Below are 20,593 nucleotides of genomic sequence, written 5' to 3'. Positions count from 1 at the left end.
TGTTTTCTTTGAGTGCTTTGGATTCATGATTTCCCCCTTTTGGACTAAAGAGCACCCTCAATTACTTTATCTTAACCAGCCCTCTTTTCAGATTTTGATAGTACAGTATTGATAGTATTCTGAAATTATTGAAAGCCCATCTAGACCATTAAAGATTTAATATTTTCAACTCTGCGCACAAAGTGAAAAATATGCCCAGCCCTTAGTGCTATGAATGTTCAACAGTGCAACCTGTTGAACAATCCGGCCACATATGATGTGCTCATTCTTTAAAAAAAATATGACATTATCTATCAGCATAAGCACCCCTTAAAACTGAAATGTGAGGGCCACCCTCATGGCTCAGTCGGTTAATATGTGGAATAGCGGTGCAACAGTTAATCAAAGTAATCGATTTAATCTTCCATTTCCAGAGCAACATTAGCAACTTCCTCCTGGGGGATCCCGAGGCGTTCCAAGGCCAGTGTGGAGATATAATCCCCCCATCTGGTCCTTGGTCTGCCACGGCGTCTTCTCCCAGTAGGACGTGCAGCGAGGACCTTCCTAGGGAGACGCTCGGTAGCAGTGTTGGGCAGTAACAAATTGATAATAATATATTACTGTAATATTATTACTTTTCCCAGTATGAGTAAAGTAAGGTATTATTCTGCCAAAACAGTAATATTATTCCTTATTACTCCGACAAAAAAGGCCTCGTTACTCGTTACTGATGACGAGCGTCATTTATTTTTGCTCATTCATTCATTTAATATGTACTCTCTCCGTCTCTCGTAGAGGCAAGTTGTCGCATCATGCAAAAATAGATCAGATCTACAAGCTATCAACCTACGTCAACAGAGATGCTATTTAGCTTGCAGATCAGTTCTTTTTAGCACGCAGCCTGCACACAGTTATGACGTAGCACATGACCCGTATGCGACCGCCGGCCCATAACACACAGAAAGAACACACAAACACTAGTGGTGGGGAAAACGGTTCATTTCGGTGAACGAACTATTTCGTTCACCGAAATGATTTGTTCAAATGATTTGTTCAAATGATTTGTTCAAATGATTCGTTCAAATGATTCGTTCTCGTTCAGTAGCACTTCCGGTCCCGGCGGAGTGTATGCGCTACGCTAACTGCATGCAACTGTGTGCGTCTGATCCCACTGACATGACTGCACAGTCTGCACAGAAACATAGCATCATCACGATCTAAGTGCACCATCTTCTTTGTAATATAATGTGTAGAAGTAATACATTATTGCAATATATAATGTAAAGTTATTTTTATTTGTCGATAATTATTTATAGTAACAGGATAGTCATGTGAGTCAGTACACTCACATGACTATCGATTTCCAACCATCCTACTATAATTCTAGTAACCTCTGTGCGTTTGTAGTGGAGGTGAAGCTACCCGGTTCTCCTCACTGGCTGGACCAATTGCTCTGATTTTGCACACAGCCATTGACCATTACCATCTGAACTTAACTGTGAAGCCCGTTTTTCAATTTCATCAAATCTCCGCTTCTTATTAGCGCTTTTGTGTCAAAGAATGTCGCCATGGTTACGGGGCTGCCCAGCTATGGGACGAACTGCCTCCCGGGTTGCCAGATCATGTGCGCATATCCCCCACGGATGCGTCGACCGGGTATGGTCTAGTGTCTTTAACTACTATTAACTTCATGAATAGTAGCTGTAGCATACTATTTGCATCTTCTACGCAAACTAAAACGTGTTAATTGACCTATCTGTCCTTTGTCTAGGACCATGCATATTTATTTATTTTGATACTTAAATGTGGTGCTAACACTATCTGTCTTTTGTTCAGGAACAACAGTAGGTTACCTTTATTTCAATTCAAATAGCAATACGCATGCATGCCAATACTGGAAAACTCTACAGCACAGCTTTCTGTCTGTCTGATGGTCTGGTCTGGATGGTTTTGTATTTATTTGTTTTATATTTACGATATCTAGGTTTTGTTGATGCCGTCTCAGGTTTGGTTGCCGGCCTTGTAAAAACCTGTAGTAGTACTTAAAGTTGAGGAGAGACTGACACTTTTTATCAATTGGTTGTTGTTGTTGGCTGCCTTGTTTACAGTTTTGCACTTTGGCTAATTAATATTGACTGGTGTAAGATATGTTGAAAAAATTAAGACATTTTCAAAAAGTTTACTTTATTGTTTGTTGTTATGTATACAATACAGTTTTTGAGAGGCTGCCGCCAGTGTGTGCAGTTCAGATTGGTCCTGTAAGGATAATTATTGCTCCAATTCCAAATACGGAATTTGCAGCAGCAAAGACTACTTACAAAGATAAAGACTGTTGACTGTTTTCTATTGTTCTATTAAATTGGATTCAGTTCTAAAATGCTAAAAACTGTACACGTCTTTTCTTTTGCGGGGGGGGGGGCGCGGGGAAAGTAATATAAAGTAATACGTAATATATTACTCTTGATTCCAAGTAATAAGTAATATGATATAATTACTTTTCAAAGGAGTAATAAGTAATAAGTAACATTTTACTCTCCTAAGTAATATTGCCCAACACTGCTCGGGAGGCATCCGTACTACAGTAGATGCCGAACCACCTAGCTGGCTCCTTTCCAAGTCAAGGAGCAGCGGTTCTACTCTGATTCTCTCACGGATGACTGAACTTCTCACACTATCTCTAAGGGAAGGGCCCGGTCACCCGTTTGAGAAAACTCATTTTGTATCCACGATCTTATTCTTTCGGTCATGACCCACACTTCATGACCATAGGTAAGAGTAGGAGCGAAGATTGCTCGGTGTCTCGAGAGCTTTGCCTTCGTCACAACAGTGCAGTACAGCTGCTCATCCCAGCCGCTGCACACTCGACCGCGAACCGATCCAGTGAGAGTTGAAGGTCTCGGACCGATGGTGCCATCAGGACCACATCATCCGCAAAAAGCAGTGAAGCAACCCTTAGCTCCCCGAACAGTATACCCTCTCCTCCACGACTGCGTCCCGAGATCCTGACCATGAATATCATAAACAGGATAGGTGACAATGCGCAGCCCTGGCGGAGGCCAACCCCCGAACAAATCCGACTTACCCATAATCATAACTTCCTGGTTCCAAATACAAAATGATGCGTTTGGTGTTTTGTTCTAGCTTCTCGTTCCTGCATCTTCACACTCATAATTTAAGTTGTAGAAATGGCTGAAAAATCGTTTTAAATAGCCCTGAAATATAAATAGACATGAAATGAGTTCATTGTGGCAGTGACATGTCTGTAGTGCTGATTATTTTTTTCATTTTAATGAATTAATTGGGTCTTTATCTGTAATTGTATTTGTCAGTTTATAGTGTGTGTCTAGTTAACCAACATTTTATTTTGATGTCAAAATTCATAATAGTGTTGAAACGGCATACTTAAATGCGTAATAGGCTTTTTGTGTGTCAGCAGCAGAACTGTTTTTGACAAATGTTAATGCCCCAATTCAATGCCCACTTACTGAACCAATTTCAATGCCCTAGTTTATTTAAGTGGTCCAAAAATGCAGTGTTTTACAACTGACACAATTTAATCAATAACACCCTCCCTGACCACACCGTAGATCATCAGAGATCCCTGACACAGCATCTCTATGCTCTCTTCCTTTTCGCAGGTGAGAACTTCTTTGACATTGACAGTGGTCGCAACGCACCGCTGCATTCCCCGCCCTCTGAGCACTACACCATTGTCTTCAACGTCTTTGTCATGATGCAGCTCTTCAACGAAATCAATGCCAGGAAGATCCACGGGGAGAGGAATGTCTTTGAGGGAATCTACCGCAACCCCATCTTCTGCTCTGTGGTCGTGGGGACGTTTGCCCTGCAGGTACTGTATGGTCTGATACATTTACACACACATGCACACATGCTTCTTTTTTTCTGTATTGAATTTGGGAGTGCCACAGACCAACTGTATATCCTATGCCTAAATAATTATCATTGGATATTACTGTTGCATTTCCAGATTTCTTTCTTCCAAAAACTGTTGATGTACTGTATTTTACTGTGTCCTTACACACCGGGAGTGTATGTTTCTTGCAATTAATTTGCATTCATTTAACATGCTGTTTGTGTCATGAATACATCCACATAGAACGCAAATATAACAAGGCGATAAAGCGCCGTAATTATTATTTTTAAACTAGGTCGATTTCTACTGCGAATAAAAGCGTAATCCTTCTTGAATGAGGCATCAACCAAATTAATAGTTTAATGAGAAATATTAATTTCGCATCGTTTAATTTTCACGCTCCCAGTGCGTACCTTAAAAAGCTGTATTCTAGATTTTTATTATTAGATTTGTGTACAGGTACAGAAGAGTACAATTCTTTGGTTTCACAGCCTTGTTTATTTTGTGGACACATCCAACAGCTCTTTTTCACTGCTTACTTATAGTCTCACAAAGTACTTCTCACAAAAAACATCTTTTATAGGTGTGAATTACATACAGTAGATTATCAAGAAGTTCCACATTCTCTTTACAATATTCTAGATTATACTGGGTGTTGAGGTGTATTCACATAGGACTTAACACAATTTGTTTGAGCAAAGTCAACGTGATGGGAGCTACATGGCCAGTGTTTCCCCTATGATGAAGTTGTAGCAGCGCCAGTGAATATCTATCTCATCCAACAACCAAAAAATCGAATTCCAAGGCACCACACAGTGGCCCTGTGGACCGCCTCCAGCCAAACCACTGTGTATGGGCAATACCGAGGCTTCTATCTTTTTGTATGCAAGATCATTATGGCTCTTCCAAATGTTTATTTCACAGATGTTTCCTTGCCCATTCCAATCAAATGATTACCTTTGTTGTTAAGCGTAATTTATACTCCATCGAGCAAAGGTATTGCTTTCTTGAATATTTTAGGGTGGCGATGCAATCTACAGTATGTGATGGAGTGAAGTTGCTAGTATCTTTTTTCTTTCTATTTTCTTTTGTTGTCCTCAGCAAATGATAAGCCTGATCAATGTTGGTTTGCTTCAATGTTGACATCTCCCTGGTGCCTGTTGTAACTTGATTTAATCAGCAGTGCCGCTCATTCTTCAGCAGCGGCCCAGTGCTGCTGTTGAATGCATATAGGGGAAACACTGATGTTCCTGATACGACACGAGTCCTGTCTGTTCCTATTCACCTGTTTGCTAGAGAAGCTTGCTTGCCGCTTACATTAGGAAAGCGAATTTAATACAGGCAAGACTTCTTTGCACATTTTAACCACATTTGGTTGTCTAGACTAGAGGCGTAATGACGAGTCCTTGCATAAATGAGAATCCGAAAAAGTAACAAAATGATGGCACTGTACACACACACACACACACACACACACACACACACACACACACACACACACACACACACACACACACACACACACACACACACACACACACAGACACAGAGAGAGAGATGGATGTGACTTGACTTTTCTTTGTTCCAGATCGTCATTGTGCAGTTTGGAGGGAAGCCTTTCTCCTGCACTGCTCTGACCATTGACCAGTGGTTGTGGTGTGTGTTCATCGGTGTAGGAGAGCTGCTCTGGGGACAGGTACAGTAGGAGACACTATACTTTGAAGCGGACAAATCAGACTTAAACAACAATTGGGTTTCACAAACACTTAGTGGGAAACGTGCATTTAAAAAAACTATAGGAAAAGAAACGTCTTACAGTTTGATATGAGATCTAACAAGGTAAAAGACAAAAGCCTCAGACGCACTATTGTTTACAATGATGCCGCCAAGTGCACGTGTCAAAACCCTTTGACGCGTGGCACAGAGCACCAAATCACAACAGGTCCAAGTTTTTGATTGCTTTGCCAGCAGTGGGAGTGCATGCGGAACAGAGAGTGAGAAAGAAGAGAGCAGTAGAGCCCTGTACTGTAGATAAGATAAACTTTAGATAAGACTGACCATTTTCACTTTCTATCTTGTCAGTAGGAGTAGACTCTTGCAGGCTGACAATGCCCCTGGCTCGGTTGCTCACTGAATGATTCAGTGCGGATGGAAATTAGCAAATGATGGGCCATGGCCTTCTCAAGCGGATCAAGCGCTCTGTATAATGGAACATTGCACCTGAGACGACGTGTTTCACTACTATGACACTTTATGTCTATGCCAAGGTAGACTTATAGGGGGATGACACCCTAGGCTGATTTGGTAGTTAGTTTTCCACTTCAAAAAACTTCGAAAAACTACAGCAGGGTGAAAACATGGCATGCTGCCATCATTGTGTACTATAGTGCACAGTGATGTAAACAACACATCGGTGTGTTTAGATTGTAGGTGTGTCAATACATGTCTATCATGCTTTCACATTAGTATGCCCTTGGCTCTGGACACACCTATGAAAATCTATCACACTCCTTTGTTAACTGTGTCATTTTTAGACTTGAGCTAAAAAGCATTATTTTACACTTTGGGCTATTCAAAAATAGCAGATCTACATGCTCATAGCGCGGCACCGAGTGCCGCGCTACGAGCTTGTAGATCTGCTATTTTTGAAAAATCGTGAAAATGTGTGCAAATCTTCAAAATCATCCTGTGGTGTCATGCTCCTTCAGGCCCAACGCCCAGAGAGCAGCGATTCCCAACCTGTGGGCGACGAGGATATTGCATCTGGGCCCCCAAATGATTGGCAAAACACAAAGATTGTATTGATAATATAAAATCAACATAAAGGCATTTTTTTTCTTCTTTAAAACGTTGTTTTCTGTCATGCATATGAATAGGAAATTAAAGTGTACTACGTTGGTTCCATTGATGCAAGCCGGAACACAATCGATAGATTGATCATTAAAATAAACATGCTCTGAAAATACTCGTGGCCCACCCATCTGGGCCATGAACGCTTCTATATACTGTAACAGTTAGTGATAGATACGTACATTCCTGAACGATAAAGAAAAGTATCATCAACTTGCAACGAGATGATGACAAAATAAAAGAGAACCATTACTTTTAGTTAGATTGTTGGGTGCTCTTTGTGTAGGGAGAGACCAACTTTTATTTTGAACGTTGCTTGTACATTCATGCACATACAGTACACATACTGTACAGTACACAATGTGAAGTATGCTAACACAAAGAAGTTCACACTCACACGCAAGCTTAGACAGGCCATCGTGTTCACCGTTAACCAATTCAATCCGGGAACACATCTCTGTCATTTTAGATTTATTTGGCTATAAAAAAATAGCAGATATACAAGCTCATAGCGTGTCACTCGGTGCCGCACTATGAGCTTGTAGATCTGCTATTTTTGAATAGCCAAAGAAATCTAAAATGACAGATGCGTTCCCGGATTGAATGGGTTAAAAACAATCTTCCATTGGCACCAGAGAGAGTTCAGCCGGAGGGATAGAGTTTGAGAGATTCCTGGGTTGACAAGCAGACACAGGGAAGAGAATGACATAAACAGCTAAAGTAAGAAAAAGAATAGTTATTTTTAAGGTGTGGCTCTCTGTATGACAAAAGCTCTCTAGAAATGGGTATGTCTATGTGTGCGTGTGTCTAGGGATAATCTTACCAACCGCTGGACCTATCAGCACTAACATTTATTGTACACAGTACCAGTAGGCCAAGGAAGTACATCCACTTACGTGTTATTTTTTTTTTAATATTAAACTTTATGTTATTTCATAATGGAAGTCAATAGCGGGTTGAAACCTGCCCAAATATGGCGTTGAAGTAGCACTGACGTCATAAATGGCTGATATCAAGGTTATCAATGCATTTTAATGTCAAATATTCCAAACATTCTCAACATTTTACAGCACCACCACTTCTATTAAAATATCCTCTTTAAAAATAGTGTTTAAACAACTTAAAATTCACATTTGTTTACACTCAAGTTAAAGTAACACTCAGACCTCTGCAAGTGTACTCACTTTCTTTGACATTGGAATGCCTTTAGTGAGGTAAGTGGTAATGGCATAATCAGCAATACCAAATTAGCATAATAACTTCATTGGTTGTCATCTGCACCAGCACTCATAAGATGAGGACTGTAATGTGATTCCGTAATGTGAATCAGTGCCATGCTAAATTTGCCAATCAATTCTGATTAATAGCCTGCTCCTGCAACAGAACTCAGTTACTACTGTGTTAAAGTAAAGCCTGATTTATAATGTGTCGTACACCAGTGTTGCGTGCTGGAAATAGCCGATCTAAAACCTCACAACCCGCCGCATGCTGAGCTGGTATATCAACCATTTTTGGAGCATTACACCATCGTAGAACATTGTATAAATCAAGCATAAGACCTGGGTACTTATACTGCTCAGAGATGGAGGGTGCAGATCGAGTTCATTTTGCATGCTTCTTAGCAATTTATTCACTCCACGTGTGCGTTTGTGAAGTGCAGAAAAAGTGCATCCGATCCTGAGCATTTGAATTGACCGCAGATATCTGTCATTTGGACACAAATGAACCACAGTTTGGATGTGATTTGTGTGATGCTAATTATAAAAAACATTATAGGAAAAGGATACATTCAACTTGATTTATTTCAAAGCCTTAATTATAATATATTAAAATTGTATGATATAGTAGCTCAAAAAACTGTTTTATTAGCCTACAAAGCACAACAGAAATTGCTTCCATACTACATTCTGAAATAGTTCCTAATAAGAGAAAACTTAAAATATGCAGTTCAATCTATACATTCAAGAAAATGTTTAAAGATAATATAGTATATAAATATAACTTCATAATAATACATAAAATATTATTACTAGTATGTGAAAAGTCCACATTCTTTTGTATCTACGTTTTGCCATTGTTTCTGTTTTATGTATATAAAGGTAGGCATTATAAGCTACGGATTCAGCCTACATCTTTGGTGGTTTTCAAGTAAACCAGCTACGGATTCAGCCTACATCTTTGGTGGTTTTCAAGTGGTTTTGTGCGGGTTGTTGTGACTAACTCTGTAGGAAAAAGAATCATTCAACCAACTAAATCAGGTTACATGTACAATATGCTTTGTCATAGCAATACGATAACTGTGTGTGTGTGTGTGTGTGTGTGTGTGTGTGTGTCTTTAGCTGGTCACGGCCATCCCCACGCACCGCCTGAAGTTCCTGAAGGAGGCAGGCCATGGCGCTGCCAAGAGCGAATTCCAAACACCGGGTGATCAGGGTGAAGGAGCTGACGAGATCGACCAAGCTGAGATGGAGCTGAGGAGGGGACAGATCCTCTGGTTCCGAGGCCTCAACCGCATCCAGACACAGGTACGACTCGCACCGCTCCACTGATGCAGGAAGTATTTTAAAAGTTTTGAAAGAAATGTAATGATTTATACTTGGCTGCACATCGCGTCGAGCAATGAAAATAGACGATCTACGTACAAGTACTTTTAGATCTGGTATTTCCGATGCACAACACCCATGTGCAACTACGTATAAATCTGCTGTTCTGTTTCAAAGTGGCCATGCAGGTTGAGGTTTGGTCAGCTGTTCAAAATTAGGGTTTTTATGTATTCTCGTTTGTTAAATAATTTTGTAACAATATGATATGATTTTTTGTGTAGAATGAAAAAAAAAAAAAAAAAATTCTGAGCAGTCCCTCCCTCACAGAATCGACAGCTGGGGAAACGGAGTAACTAATGTATTTGTCATCTTTCTGCGCACATACAGTAGGAGGTTAGGCAGAAGAAATACAACAATGAAGAAGACATGCCTGGTTTTACTCTTAACCATCTCTTCCTAATCTTGATTTGTTTTTCAGAATCAGAAATATGGACAGAAGACTGTTTTAGGGAAAAATGCCATGATCTGCCTTTTTTCAGACTCCCGACTAGTCTCTTTAACCGTGTTGCTGTTTTTGCACAGCCCTCCACCTTAAAGAAGAGGAGTGATATAGTCAGTAACTGGCAAGTTCTAGTCGGGCAGCTATTGCTGCACACTGCAAAAGATAAACATATTTAATCCAGTCTTTTCCCTCAGGTGTTCTTTTGTTATAAGTTGGAGTCCATTCTAAACTAGTTTTCACTTCCCAGTTGATGTGAGATGTGATGGGCACCCATGTGGGTGAACAGGTGGATAGTGCTGCAGAGTCTCCAAGAGCTACAGAACACTCCAAGGGAAAAAACACAGCAAGCGCTGCCATCATGCAACTTTGTACCGTCAGTTGACATGGTTGGCAGCACACTGCTGCACAGGGAAATAATGATGCACTGAAAATGCACAAACGGGCACACACATACACACACACACACACAATCATGGGCTCACACACACAAATAGAATCGCTGTCACTGAATTCTGTGTTTGGAAATACTGAATATGTTTCTTACCAGCCATGTCCTTTTATAGTTTTTTGGGGCAGATTCCCCACACAAACATCTTCACACTTCAATTTGAATTATTTGTGTCACATGAGGAAAAACACACAGGCATACACCAGACAGCACCAACAAATCTCCAGCTGTGAGGTGATTGAGTGTCACTTGCGCATCATTAACAATGGTTGAATGCCATCAAATCATCTTCTCCTTACAGCTTCATTTGAATATTAGGGAAAAAGAAAAAAAAAAAAAACACACAGGTTGAGGATGGAGGTTTTGGGATGTTTTTAATCGACTATTTTCACAAAACTCACGGCAGTTTGCCACAGCTTCATCCTTCAATCAGTTGAATTAAAACATCTTTATAAAAAGGCCCTGCTGCTGTATACAGAAGGTACAGTTAAGGAGGTGACTTGTTGGCTCCTACCTTTAATAGACAGAGGACCCTATAGTCCCACAATAGTTATTTCAACATAATTTTCTATATCTGTGGGATCTGCGACATATCACTTAAATTGTTATGTGACAGGGTTGGAATTTGTATTGCAATCAGTGTGTGTGCATTGCGAACCACCTAGGTACATCTTAATCCCAATAATGCGCTGTCTAAATAGTAAGGAAATGTCTGCCCTGTCACTGCACCGGAGATAAACCTAAAAGCTGGTCTAAACGCAAAGGGCAAACTCTGTGTCTAAGATGGCTGTGTGCCCTGTTTGCTTCAGACCACACCCTCATTTTGAGGTGTGTACCTATTTGCAGCCCATGGGCACTAAATAGACTAAACTGGGGAACTGCAGTCCCCATGTCCCAGGTACGATTCCAGGCCTAGCCAGCAATGTGTCGAATATGACTGGTCGAAGTGTCCTTGAGCAAGACACCTAACCCCTAACTGCTCTGCACCCCTTGTGGGCAGCGATCAGCTCGGTTGAGTTGAAACCGAACTTCCCCCGCGGGAGCAAGTTATTAACCGGGGCAGCAGGTGTAAAAATGGCCACTGTGCCAGTCGGAAGATAGCAATGAACTGTGCTGCCCGTTATCCCTCCTTTGTTGTGAGCTTGTAGAATTATCGCGCCGCACTAGATCAGGGTGAAGTGCTTTGTTTGTTTGTTTTCCTGCCAACAGTGCAGGAAGTTTTACTCCAGTTTGGCCAGAGGGAATAAAAAGGATTTAATTTCATTCTTAAAACATTCACTGCTTGTATTATTTAATTGATTATTTTGCTGCTGCCAGCGTTTTTCACCTCGTTTTGACGATCTTTGGAGAGCTGCAGAAGCCACGACGTGCACACGGATGTAAACAAAAAGTATCCAGTGGGTGGGGGAGGGTCTGGTCTATCTACTGAAAAAAAAAATTAACCGCGATCGCCCATTTTGTTGCCATCGCTCGTTGAAAATGGCTCGTTTTTTAAAAAAAAAATGTTTTTCTACAAATCCTAATATAGGAGTGGATGGAAGGGATGTTTTTTGGGATGACATCACATCCATCCATTCCTTCCATCAGCATCGAGGGATCATTCCTAAGTTGTGTTAGAGCGCCCTCTTGTGGAATAAAAAAAAAGAAAAGACAGATCTCCATCAATGGCGGTGAACGGTTGGATTTGAAATGACGGAGAGCTCCGTCCATGGCAGGGAATGTGTTAACAAGCTAGTTTCAACAAAAAAATTTCTCCATACTCTTCTGCGTTGGCTAAACGGCAGGGGACTGGAGCCAGCCTGTGGCTGGTTATGTAGCCTCTCGCTGTCTTGTCTTTTCCTGTTTCACTCTCTTGTGTTCCTTCATCTGCCTACTTTCCCTTCTTACAGACACTCTTTGTCACATGCTCTCTGCCTCGCCATTGCTCTATTTCCCCTATTCTAGTCTCAATGTTTGATTTGATTGACAATTTTTCTCTGATGTTCGTCCAAGGTCGCCGTTCAGATTCTGCTTTGTGGTGCGGTCTACTTCTTGTCTTGCAGTCGGTATTGTTGAAAGCCTTCATATGGAGCTCCTTTAGCCAGATTGATGCTTGTGCATAAACGTGTTGTGCGATGCGCTGCTGGTCAAAAATATTTTCAACTGAAAAAAGTGATGCCCCACTTCAGTTGATTGAATCCCCCCCATCTTTCTGTTTCTGTGCCTGTCTTTCCCTCTGGGATGGGAGGAGGTGGGGATGAGGGGACAGAGGAGGGGGAGACAATGAAAGGATGCGGGCTAATTAGGTCCTTATCCTTCTCCCCTACCCCCTCCTCTCTCCCCCCCCCCCCCCCCACTACTCCCTCTTTCCCAGTCTCTTCTCTAATCCTTGTGTGCAGAACTGTGTGTGTTTTTATATTATAATATATATTATGTCTTTGCACGCCTGGCTGGTCAAACACAAAATGGAGATAATTGCTACAAGGACCTTCGTTGCCAAATCATCATCAGCCACCCTCCAACTAACACTTTTTCTGTTTCTCTGCAGTGCTTTCAGCCCTTTCATTAACGACTTGAAGGGCCTTCATTCCTCCTCCTTTTTCAAAGTAGCCAGTTTTTTCTGGGATTTTCACATTTTCTCCCTGCAATAACTATTGTTTCTCCTGTTTAAATGGCAGCACTCTGACTCTCTCTCACTCACACACACACACACACACACACACACACACACACACACACACACACACACACACACTCACTCACACTCACACTCACACTCACACACTCACACTGGCCCTCATTTATCAACGTGGTGCAGCCCGAATAATGAGCGTACGGCGTAATCACCGCAATTTTCGGCATTTATCAATATATCCTGACGTGGGCTTTATCCTACGGTACGCTGAGATCTCACGTCTGGTCGAGACCAGTTGTTGACGTTGGCTGCACCCATTTATTCCATCCTAGAGCTGCGGAGCACCATTGTCTGACTGTCTGACAAGCATCTGGACACATAATCCACTCCTAAATGTGTATATCTACACTAATAAATAATTGCTGTGAAAATATATTATTTTATAAAGTAATTTAAACAAACTGCTTTAACAGTCATTCAGATAAGATTGTAGATCTGTCTGTATTGAAAATAGCAGATCTACAAGCTCACAAGCCAGCGTTGCATCGCGACGCGTTGTGAGCTTGTAGATCTGCTATTTTCAAAAATATACGAGCGCTTTTGTGGGGGTTGACTGTTTCTTATTGGCTTTTCATGTCTTTGGTCGTATTCTGGTTCGTCTTCATGTCGTAAAATCGGGGCGTTGGTGAGAATATTTAAGGGCGTGTTATTTAAATGACGCTCGTTTCAGCCGTGACATTTATCAACGCTGGGACCAAGTGTAAGCTCGGATCAGCTGTGTAGGATGCGTTGATAAATGTGACTTCGACGTTGGTGTACGGCCGAATATATGGAAAAATATACGCCGGTTTATACGCTGCATTGATAAATGAGGGCCACTATCTCTCTTTCTCCCTCTCTCGCTCAATCTTTCTTTTCTTCCCTTCACTCTCCTGGCTCCAGGCCTTTCCCCTCAGTCCCACTTCTTTCTGTCACTGCTCTTTGTCGTACCGTCCGCCTCCCTTTTCTACTCATGTCACTACTCTTTGTCCTTCTCTCTCCAAACCTTGCCCTCTCCTCTCTACCAAGGTGGCATCCTTCCTCTTTAACTAATTCTCTCACTGTCCTTTATATTGCCCTGTATCTTGTCTTTGGTGTATCTTTAACTTTGATATACATGTTTAACTCTTTGACTCCTTGAGCTATCTTCTCTTAACTCCTCGATGTCTTCTCTTAACTAGGGCTGCAACAGTTAATCTAACTAATCGGTTTAATCAATTATTTAAAAAAAACATTTCTTTAATAATAAATCATTTTTTTATAATAAAATCTATTTTGTGGTAAACAGTATTATTCTTTTTTTCCCCCCAAATAGCAAAAATAGCAGATCTACAATCAGACTAATCCCTTTAGTCGATTACGAAAAATTACGTAGAATGTTTTCACATCAATTCGTCATACATTTCTTTTATAACGACTGCGCTTCTCGATTATTCGATTAATCCAAAAATGTATCGATAGGAATAATCGAAAAAATCGAAAATAAACAATAGTTGCAGCCCTACTCTCTTAACTCCTTGCCTTAGGCACTCTTCCTGCTCTGTACCTCTTGGCTGTCTAACCACACTGTGCTTTGGCTGTGTCCTTCCTTCAGATGGATGTGGTGTATACCTTCCAGACAGGCCAGGCCCCAGTGCCGGGGGCCCTGCGTCGCCAGCCCTCCGTCGTCAGCCAGCACAATGATGGTGCGGCCAAAACTCTGTCTAGCCCCACCCATGTAGGGCTTAGCGCCTCCAACTCGGCCACGCCCCTCCCTGCTGCACCCTCTTCCTCCTCTGCAGGCAGTGAGTGCCGTTTACTGGCGGCATGAGCGACCCGCAGCCTTGAGTCAAACCTTTTTCCTTTTTGCGTTTTCCCGTTGCATCATCCAGTGGGAATGCTGCATGTTTTGCGTGATTTGACTAATGGCCCCAGCAAAGCCCTTCCCTTTGTTTCTATGGACCCCACACCTCCCTGCTTCTGCAGATTATATCCTGATTATATTTCGTCATAGGACGGTGCCGTACACCGAAAATAGCTAATCTACAAGCCTGCAACGCGTTGCAGTGTGACATGTTATGAGTTTGTAGTTCGGCTATTTTTAGCGCGTGACATTGTCGTACGCTGACGTATAAGTTAAGTATTACAGCCTGTTACTTGCTCTTTCATTTATCTGGGCTGTTGTTGACGCTTTTGCATTTTAGAAAATCTTGTTGCCCTCTCTTATATTATTTTTACTCCCATCATTCTTGCCTACATGGCACAAAATGTCTCTTTTTTTTCCCCGATCCCAGACTCGCTCCCCATTTCTCCCGGAACTTCTCCCTCTTCTGCACGATACGGGGATTTAACTTCTTTCACAAGCTTGCATTAACCCTTCTGTGACTTGCTGATTTCCTAGCCAGTGACAGATAACAGGAAGCATTGCCAGAAAAAAAATGGGGGGGGGGGTGGATTGTAATCCTTCCGCTTCGCAATACAGGGGGGGGAGAATCCCTGTCCTATTTTCTCTCTGCCTTTTCTCCGGAGGCTGTGGCTTGGGTAGAGAGATAATTTCATGGGTTAATCCTTGCGAGGGGTGAAACATTCAGAGAGATGCTCTGTATGGGGCTGTGTTCCTCATTCTAGTCGAGGGTTAATGGCCAATGGCCAACCAACCAACCGACCATACAGCTTTTCCCCCGTTTCCCTGGCTTCTGACCAGCCCTGCCTGCTATTGTGTTTCTGCATGTTGTCCGTGTCAGGCAGAAACCTTGTATATCCAAAACTGTTACTTCTCAGGGAATGGAAAAAAAGAACCTGTGTTCCAATGGACCAATTTAACTATTCAAAAATAGCAGATCTACAAGCTCACAATGCGTTGCATCAGAGCATGTTATTGGCAACTTTTGTGCAACGCTGTCATACAATGAAGTAGGGCAATAATGTGACATTATTGTGACAATAATGTGACAAAACATTACAACTTGAAATATGGAGATGAGGACAAGGTTTCTGGCTGACAGTGATGATGTGTTTGTGTGTCTGCATAGGAGAATGTGTTCTGCACGTGACTGCATGTGTATGCTCTTCTCTAACATCAAACAACCCATTTACCCAGCCTGACGCGCTGCGCCCCATGTCTCCTCCAGGCTCGTTATACATCATAAAATACACAGCTTCAGCTTATAGGAACAATATGAAAAACGTAACGGTTCATATACTGTGGATCATTATACTCCCTGCCATTTACCAGTCCCTGTGTAGCGGTTATGTTTAAGTAGGATTGTGTGCGTGTGTGTGTGTGTGTGTGTGTCACTGTGAGCACGTGAGTCACTGAACTGAGTGTGGAATGAGGTGCTCTGTCCAGAATGTCATTCTATTCATTCATTCATTAGTAGAGGCTACACTATACTGTATTTGTTAGTAAGTCTATCTATAATGCTGTGAAAAAGTACTGTCCTGCTGTTTGATTTTTTCACAGTTTATATGGAACGCTATGGGGGGGGGGGTGAATGACACCTAGGTTTTTTCTCATTTTGTTTAACCCATTAAGTCCTGAGGTTCTGATTCTACAAAATGTCCTCTAAATCCTAACAGTTTGGAAACACGTATGTTGCTATAATATAAAGATATATAGATGAAAATATAAGATGAAAAAGTTTGAGAACCACTGATATATATTATATATCAGTGGTTCTCAAACTTTTTCATCTCAAGGACCCCCAAAATGAAGTATTTAGCCGCCGACCCCCATCTCAAAATATTTAGTTCCAGGAACCCCCCAGAGGCAAAGATTTTAGATAAAAATGTCCAAAAAAAAATTAAAAATATGTATATTCAAAGATTTGCACAAATTTTCAAGATTTTTCAAAAATAGCCAAAGTATAAAATAGTGGTTTAAGTGGTTACCCAGATGCGTTCCCGGTTTTAATGGGTTAATGTGCTGCAAGGTAATCAAACATGCAGGAGTCGCGTAATGATTTTCTGCAGACCCAACGACTCGAAAGTGGAAATGTTTTGGCCGACACAGGCCCCATTATGTCTGGCAAAAACCAAACACTTGCATTCCATGGAATGAAGCTCATGCCAGCAGTCAAACATGGTGGCAACAGTGTCACATTTTTTGTTTTGTTTAATCGGGATCTTGGCAACTTGCCCAGAGTATGCCATCTGCATCAGAGGATTTCTATGTGAGAGTATCAGGTCATCAATCTGTAATTTGGAGAATATTATTTGCTAATGACCCAAAAAACGAACACAAACAAAAACACATCAAGCACGATAACTATAAATATGTCAAGTGGATGGCAGAGTCCACACCACGGCTAGAATGACAACGATAGTCATAAACAATATCATTTGGATCAATTTCAGAGCAATTTTGTGAACTATAGAAACATCGACCTGACATTGAGCCAATCGAAGTCCATCAAAAGGACATCTGGGATGCATTCGGTCTCACTCACCCTCGGAAAGTTCTGTTATTAACAGAGATGAGGCGACTATTATGAATAGGAACACTAGCTGGTAGGCTAGCTGGCATTACCTCAGGTAGGCTACATCAATCTCGCCTCCTTATAATTAATAATCAGAGTCAGATTATCCATATATCCTATTGCATGCGTCTTTCAGCACCGTTTTTCAGCACCACGGAGGTGGAGATATCTCTCTCCCCCTCTCTCCTTTGTCGTTCATCAGTGTGGACACTCACTTATAGCCTGGTAAACCCTCCCTCCAGAAATCTCATTTCCATTTGATTTCTGGAGTGAGTCTGGCCTGATCCGCCTTTCTGCAATATTGGCTGTGGGCTGGAGTTGGGCGGGAGTAATACCGTTGACTGACAACCCCTTCAACCAATGATCGTTTTTCCCCTTCAGCCAATCAGCAGTTCATTTTTACCACCTCCAGTCTATGTGACGCAACGGGACTTTTGAGACGGCCATGCCCAAAATAGGTTGCCTTATTGGGATACATGCGTGTCACTCCCCGCACCTGCCGGTTCTCTAAATGTATATTTTTAAATAGGCTCTGTCACGATTAATTGACCACATATATGAAGTTAAACAACTAAATTCTATCCAAACGATATCTTAATAGTAAATTCCGTGCCTCAAAAAAGCAGTTAGAGACCGTTTTAAAAACGAAAGTAAACAGTGAAGGCACTCGGACAACAACAATGGCTGCCGTTCGTCTTTTGTCGGAGGCACTCAGGCTGCACTCGGCTTCATTCGGGCTCACTCGAACTCGCCACCTGATTGGCCAACTGTCGCTGTCAATCACAGAACGATGAGCGACGACACTGATAGGCTCGTCCCTTTGGCGTACAGAGCCAATATTGCAGAAAGGCGGATCAGGCCAGACTCACTCTAGAAATCAAATGTAAGTGAGATTTCTGGAGGGAGGGTTTACCAGGCTAACTCACTTAGTTATCGTTATAGTAATGGTTGTTGTCCTGCTTGTTGTGAACAGCGCCTTATACTGTACCACTGAGGTACGATCCTGCAAATGTGAGTTCACTGTTAAGCTGCTTTAACCAAGCCTAATGCCTAATTTATGCACTGTCCCACGACAGTGTTGTGCAAAGAAAATAGCAAACCTTCAAGCCCACAATGCGTCGCGGAAGTGACACGTTCTGAACTTGTAGGTTGACTATTTTCAATGCACAGCACCGCCGTGCGACAAAGTGTGAATTGGGCTTAACGTCCCTATTCTAGGCTTCTCAGTAGGCGAACATTCACCGAAAATACCAGATCTACAATCTCATGTTAATCGGCTATATTTGGTGAAGAGACATGGTGTAGAAGGACAAGAGGAGGGTACCAAGTATAGACCCCTTGGAGACCCCAGTCAATGAAGTATATAGATAGTGTAAGTGGTTAAGTTAGTCTAAGGAAGCTGTTTTCACGCTGGGACATTTAGGAATAGCATAACACTGTTTCATAAATAGATATTCAAATTTGTGTTTGTTCACTCGTGGACCCTTTGATCAAAACGAAAGGAGAAAAGTAGAAAATCAGACACAGACAGCACTTTTTCATGGCACTATCTATCTTTATCCTTTTGTCTCCTATTCTTAGGCACATGCGGTACACAAGCACCGCATATCACTTGTCTTTCTTTCCATTTGTCAGATGTATTGCTCACAAAAATCCCTCTCTCATCTCTTCTCTTCTCTTCCTTGTCGCTTCATCTTCACAAGAAGTGTCATCTTCCTCCTTCCAACCCTCCATTTCTCTCGGATGTGACTCTGACGCTGTGTGAGATTACAGTTCGGCTATTTTTGGTGCGCAACACCGTCGTACAACGAAGTATAGATAAAGTTTTAGCATTCATTTATGACTGTGTGCATGCGTCTGTGCGTGTGTGTTTGTGGATACTGTATTGATTTCCAGATGTACATTTGCTGGTCACCCTCCCTGGAGATTTCTAACCCAGATCCTAACTGTACTGTTGTTCCAACATGTGGACCTACAGCAGGTTTTTTTAAGGGTCTCGCATTGAGTTTGACGTATTGTCATAGGTCTGTATGGGGGTCATAGGTATTCCTCTGTAATGGGGTTTGTAGGTCATATGTCCTCATGGGGGTCGTAGGGATCTGTGTAAGGGGACACTATCACTATCACCATTAGATCTACTGTACAAGCTCACAATGTATTGCACTACAATGTGTTGTGAGCTCGTAGATCTGCTTTTTTAACAATTAATTTTGCATGACACCATTGTGTGTCAAAGTATAAAATATGGCTTAAGTGGTTAATCATTTCGTTGATATATAAAGAATGTAAAAAAATATATATACAGTATATGTTTTAAAAAATACGCTTCTTGATAATTCGATGATCGCTAAGAAAGTAATCGATTGTTGCAGCCCCACTGAGAAGTTAACCCTGTGATGTCACAAGGGTAAAATCTGTGAATGGGAAAACTACAACCCTTACTTCCTGTTTTTTAGTCACTAACATCAGTGGCTGTGACATTGTCCTTTTTAGCTGTGTTTGCCACAAAATAGTGCTCTTGACTTCAGAAAAATTAGGTTAACCACTTGGATCCACGTGAAATGCACATCAGTAGCATCATAGTGTCCCTTTAACCCTAGCATCCCTGTTCTTTGCATATAATAGGGGAACACTTCGCGATAATTGTTGAACATTCGGCAAAAAAGCTGAACTACAAGGTCACAGCGTGTTATGTCGTGAGCTTGTAGATCGGCTGTTTTCGGTAAGGAGATTTATTTAAAAAAAGGATGGGACCAAGTATAGACCCTTGGGAGACCACGGTCAACGAGGTATGGAGTTTAAGTGGTTTTAATGCATTAAACATGCTGTCAACCAGCACAAACATACTCGTTGCTGTCGGGCAGAAACCACCTCCATTTTAATGCTTTTGCATTTTTGTCTCCGCCAGGCCGAAAGGCATGGCGAGAGAGTATGTTTTACCCCCTGTCCGTCCGTCCGTCCGTCGGTCCGTCCGTGTGTCCGTCCATGTGTCCGTCCATCCTGTCCGTCCGTTAGCAGCTAATCTCTGGCACCGTTGGCCCGGCCGCTGCGAAACTGTGCACACACATTCCCTGGATGCCAAGTCAGAACCACCAGAATTTTTCAGATTGGCCTGTTATAGCGCCACCAGGAGGCCGATATGTGCAAAACACATTTATTGATACTACTCCTACAGATTTGGTCCAAACATCACACAAATCGGTACACAGTATCTCTATAGTCATGTGATCAACACGGATTTATCCGATTTCCCCATATTCCATCCTGATTGCCTAAGATTGGCTTCC

At 41.9% G+C, this 20,593-nt stretch overlaps 1 protein-coding gene across 1 annotated transcript in view; it reads left to right on the top strand.

Moving 5' to 3' along the window:
• The window catches only part of LOC311049561 (plasma membrane calcium-transporting ATPase 1-like), a 133,260-nt gene that overhangs the window by 103,502 nt on the left and 9,165 nt on the right, over positions 1–20,593 (top strand). The window contains exons 18-20 of the mRNA XM_084063201.1: positions 3,618–3,829; positions 5,442–5,549; positions 9,043–9,228. Of these exons, the coding sequence (XP_083919327.1) occupies positions 3,618–3,829; positions 5,442–5,549; positions 9,043–9,228 (506 nt within the window). The remainder of the gene's footprint in view (positions 1–3,617; positions 3,830–5,441; positions 5,550–9,042; positions 9,229–20,593) is intronic.

Source organism: Gymnoscopelus microlampas (genome assembly GCF_963454915.1).
Source record: "Gymnoscopelus microlampas genome assembly, chromosome: 7".
Lineage (NCBI taxonomy): Eukaryota > Metazoa > Chordata > Actinopteri > Myctophiformes > Myctophidae > Gymnoscopelus > Gymnoscopelus microlampas.
Note: the sequence above shows the minus strand (reverse complement) of the source record. Positions and strands in the feature narration are given on the sequence as shown.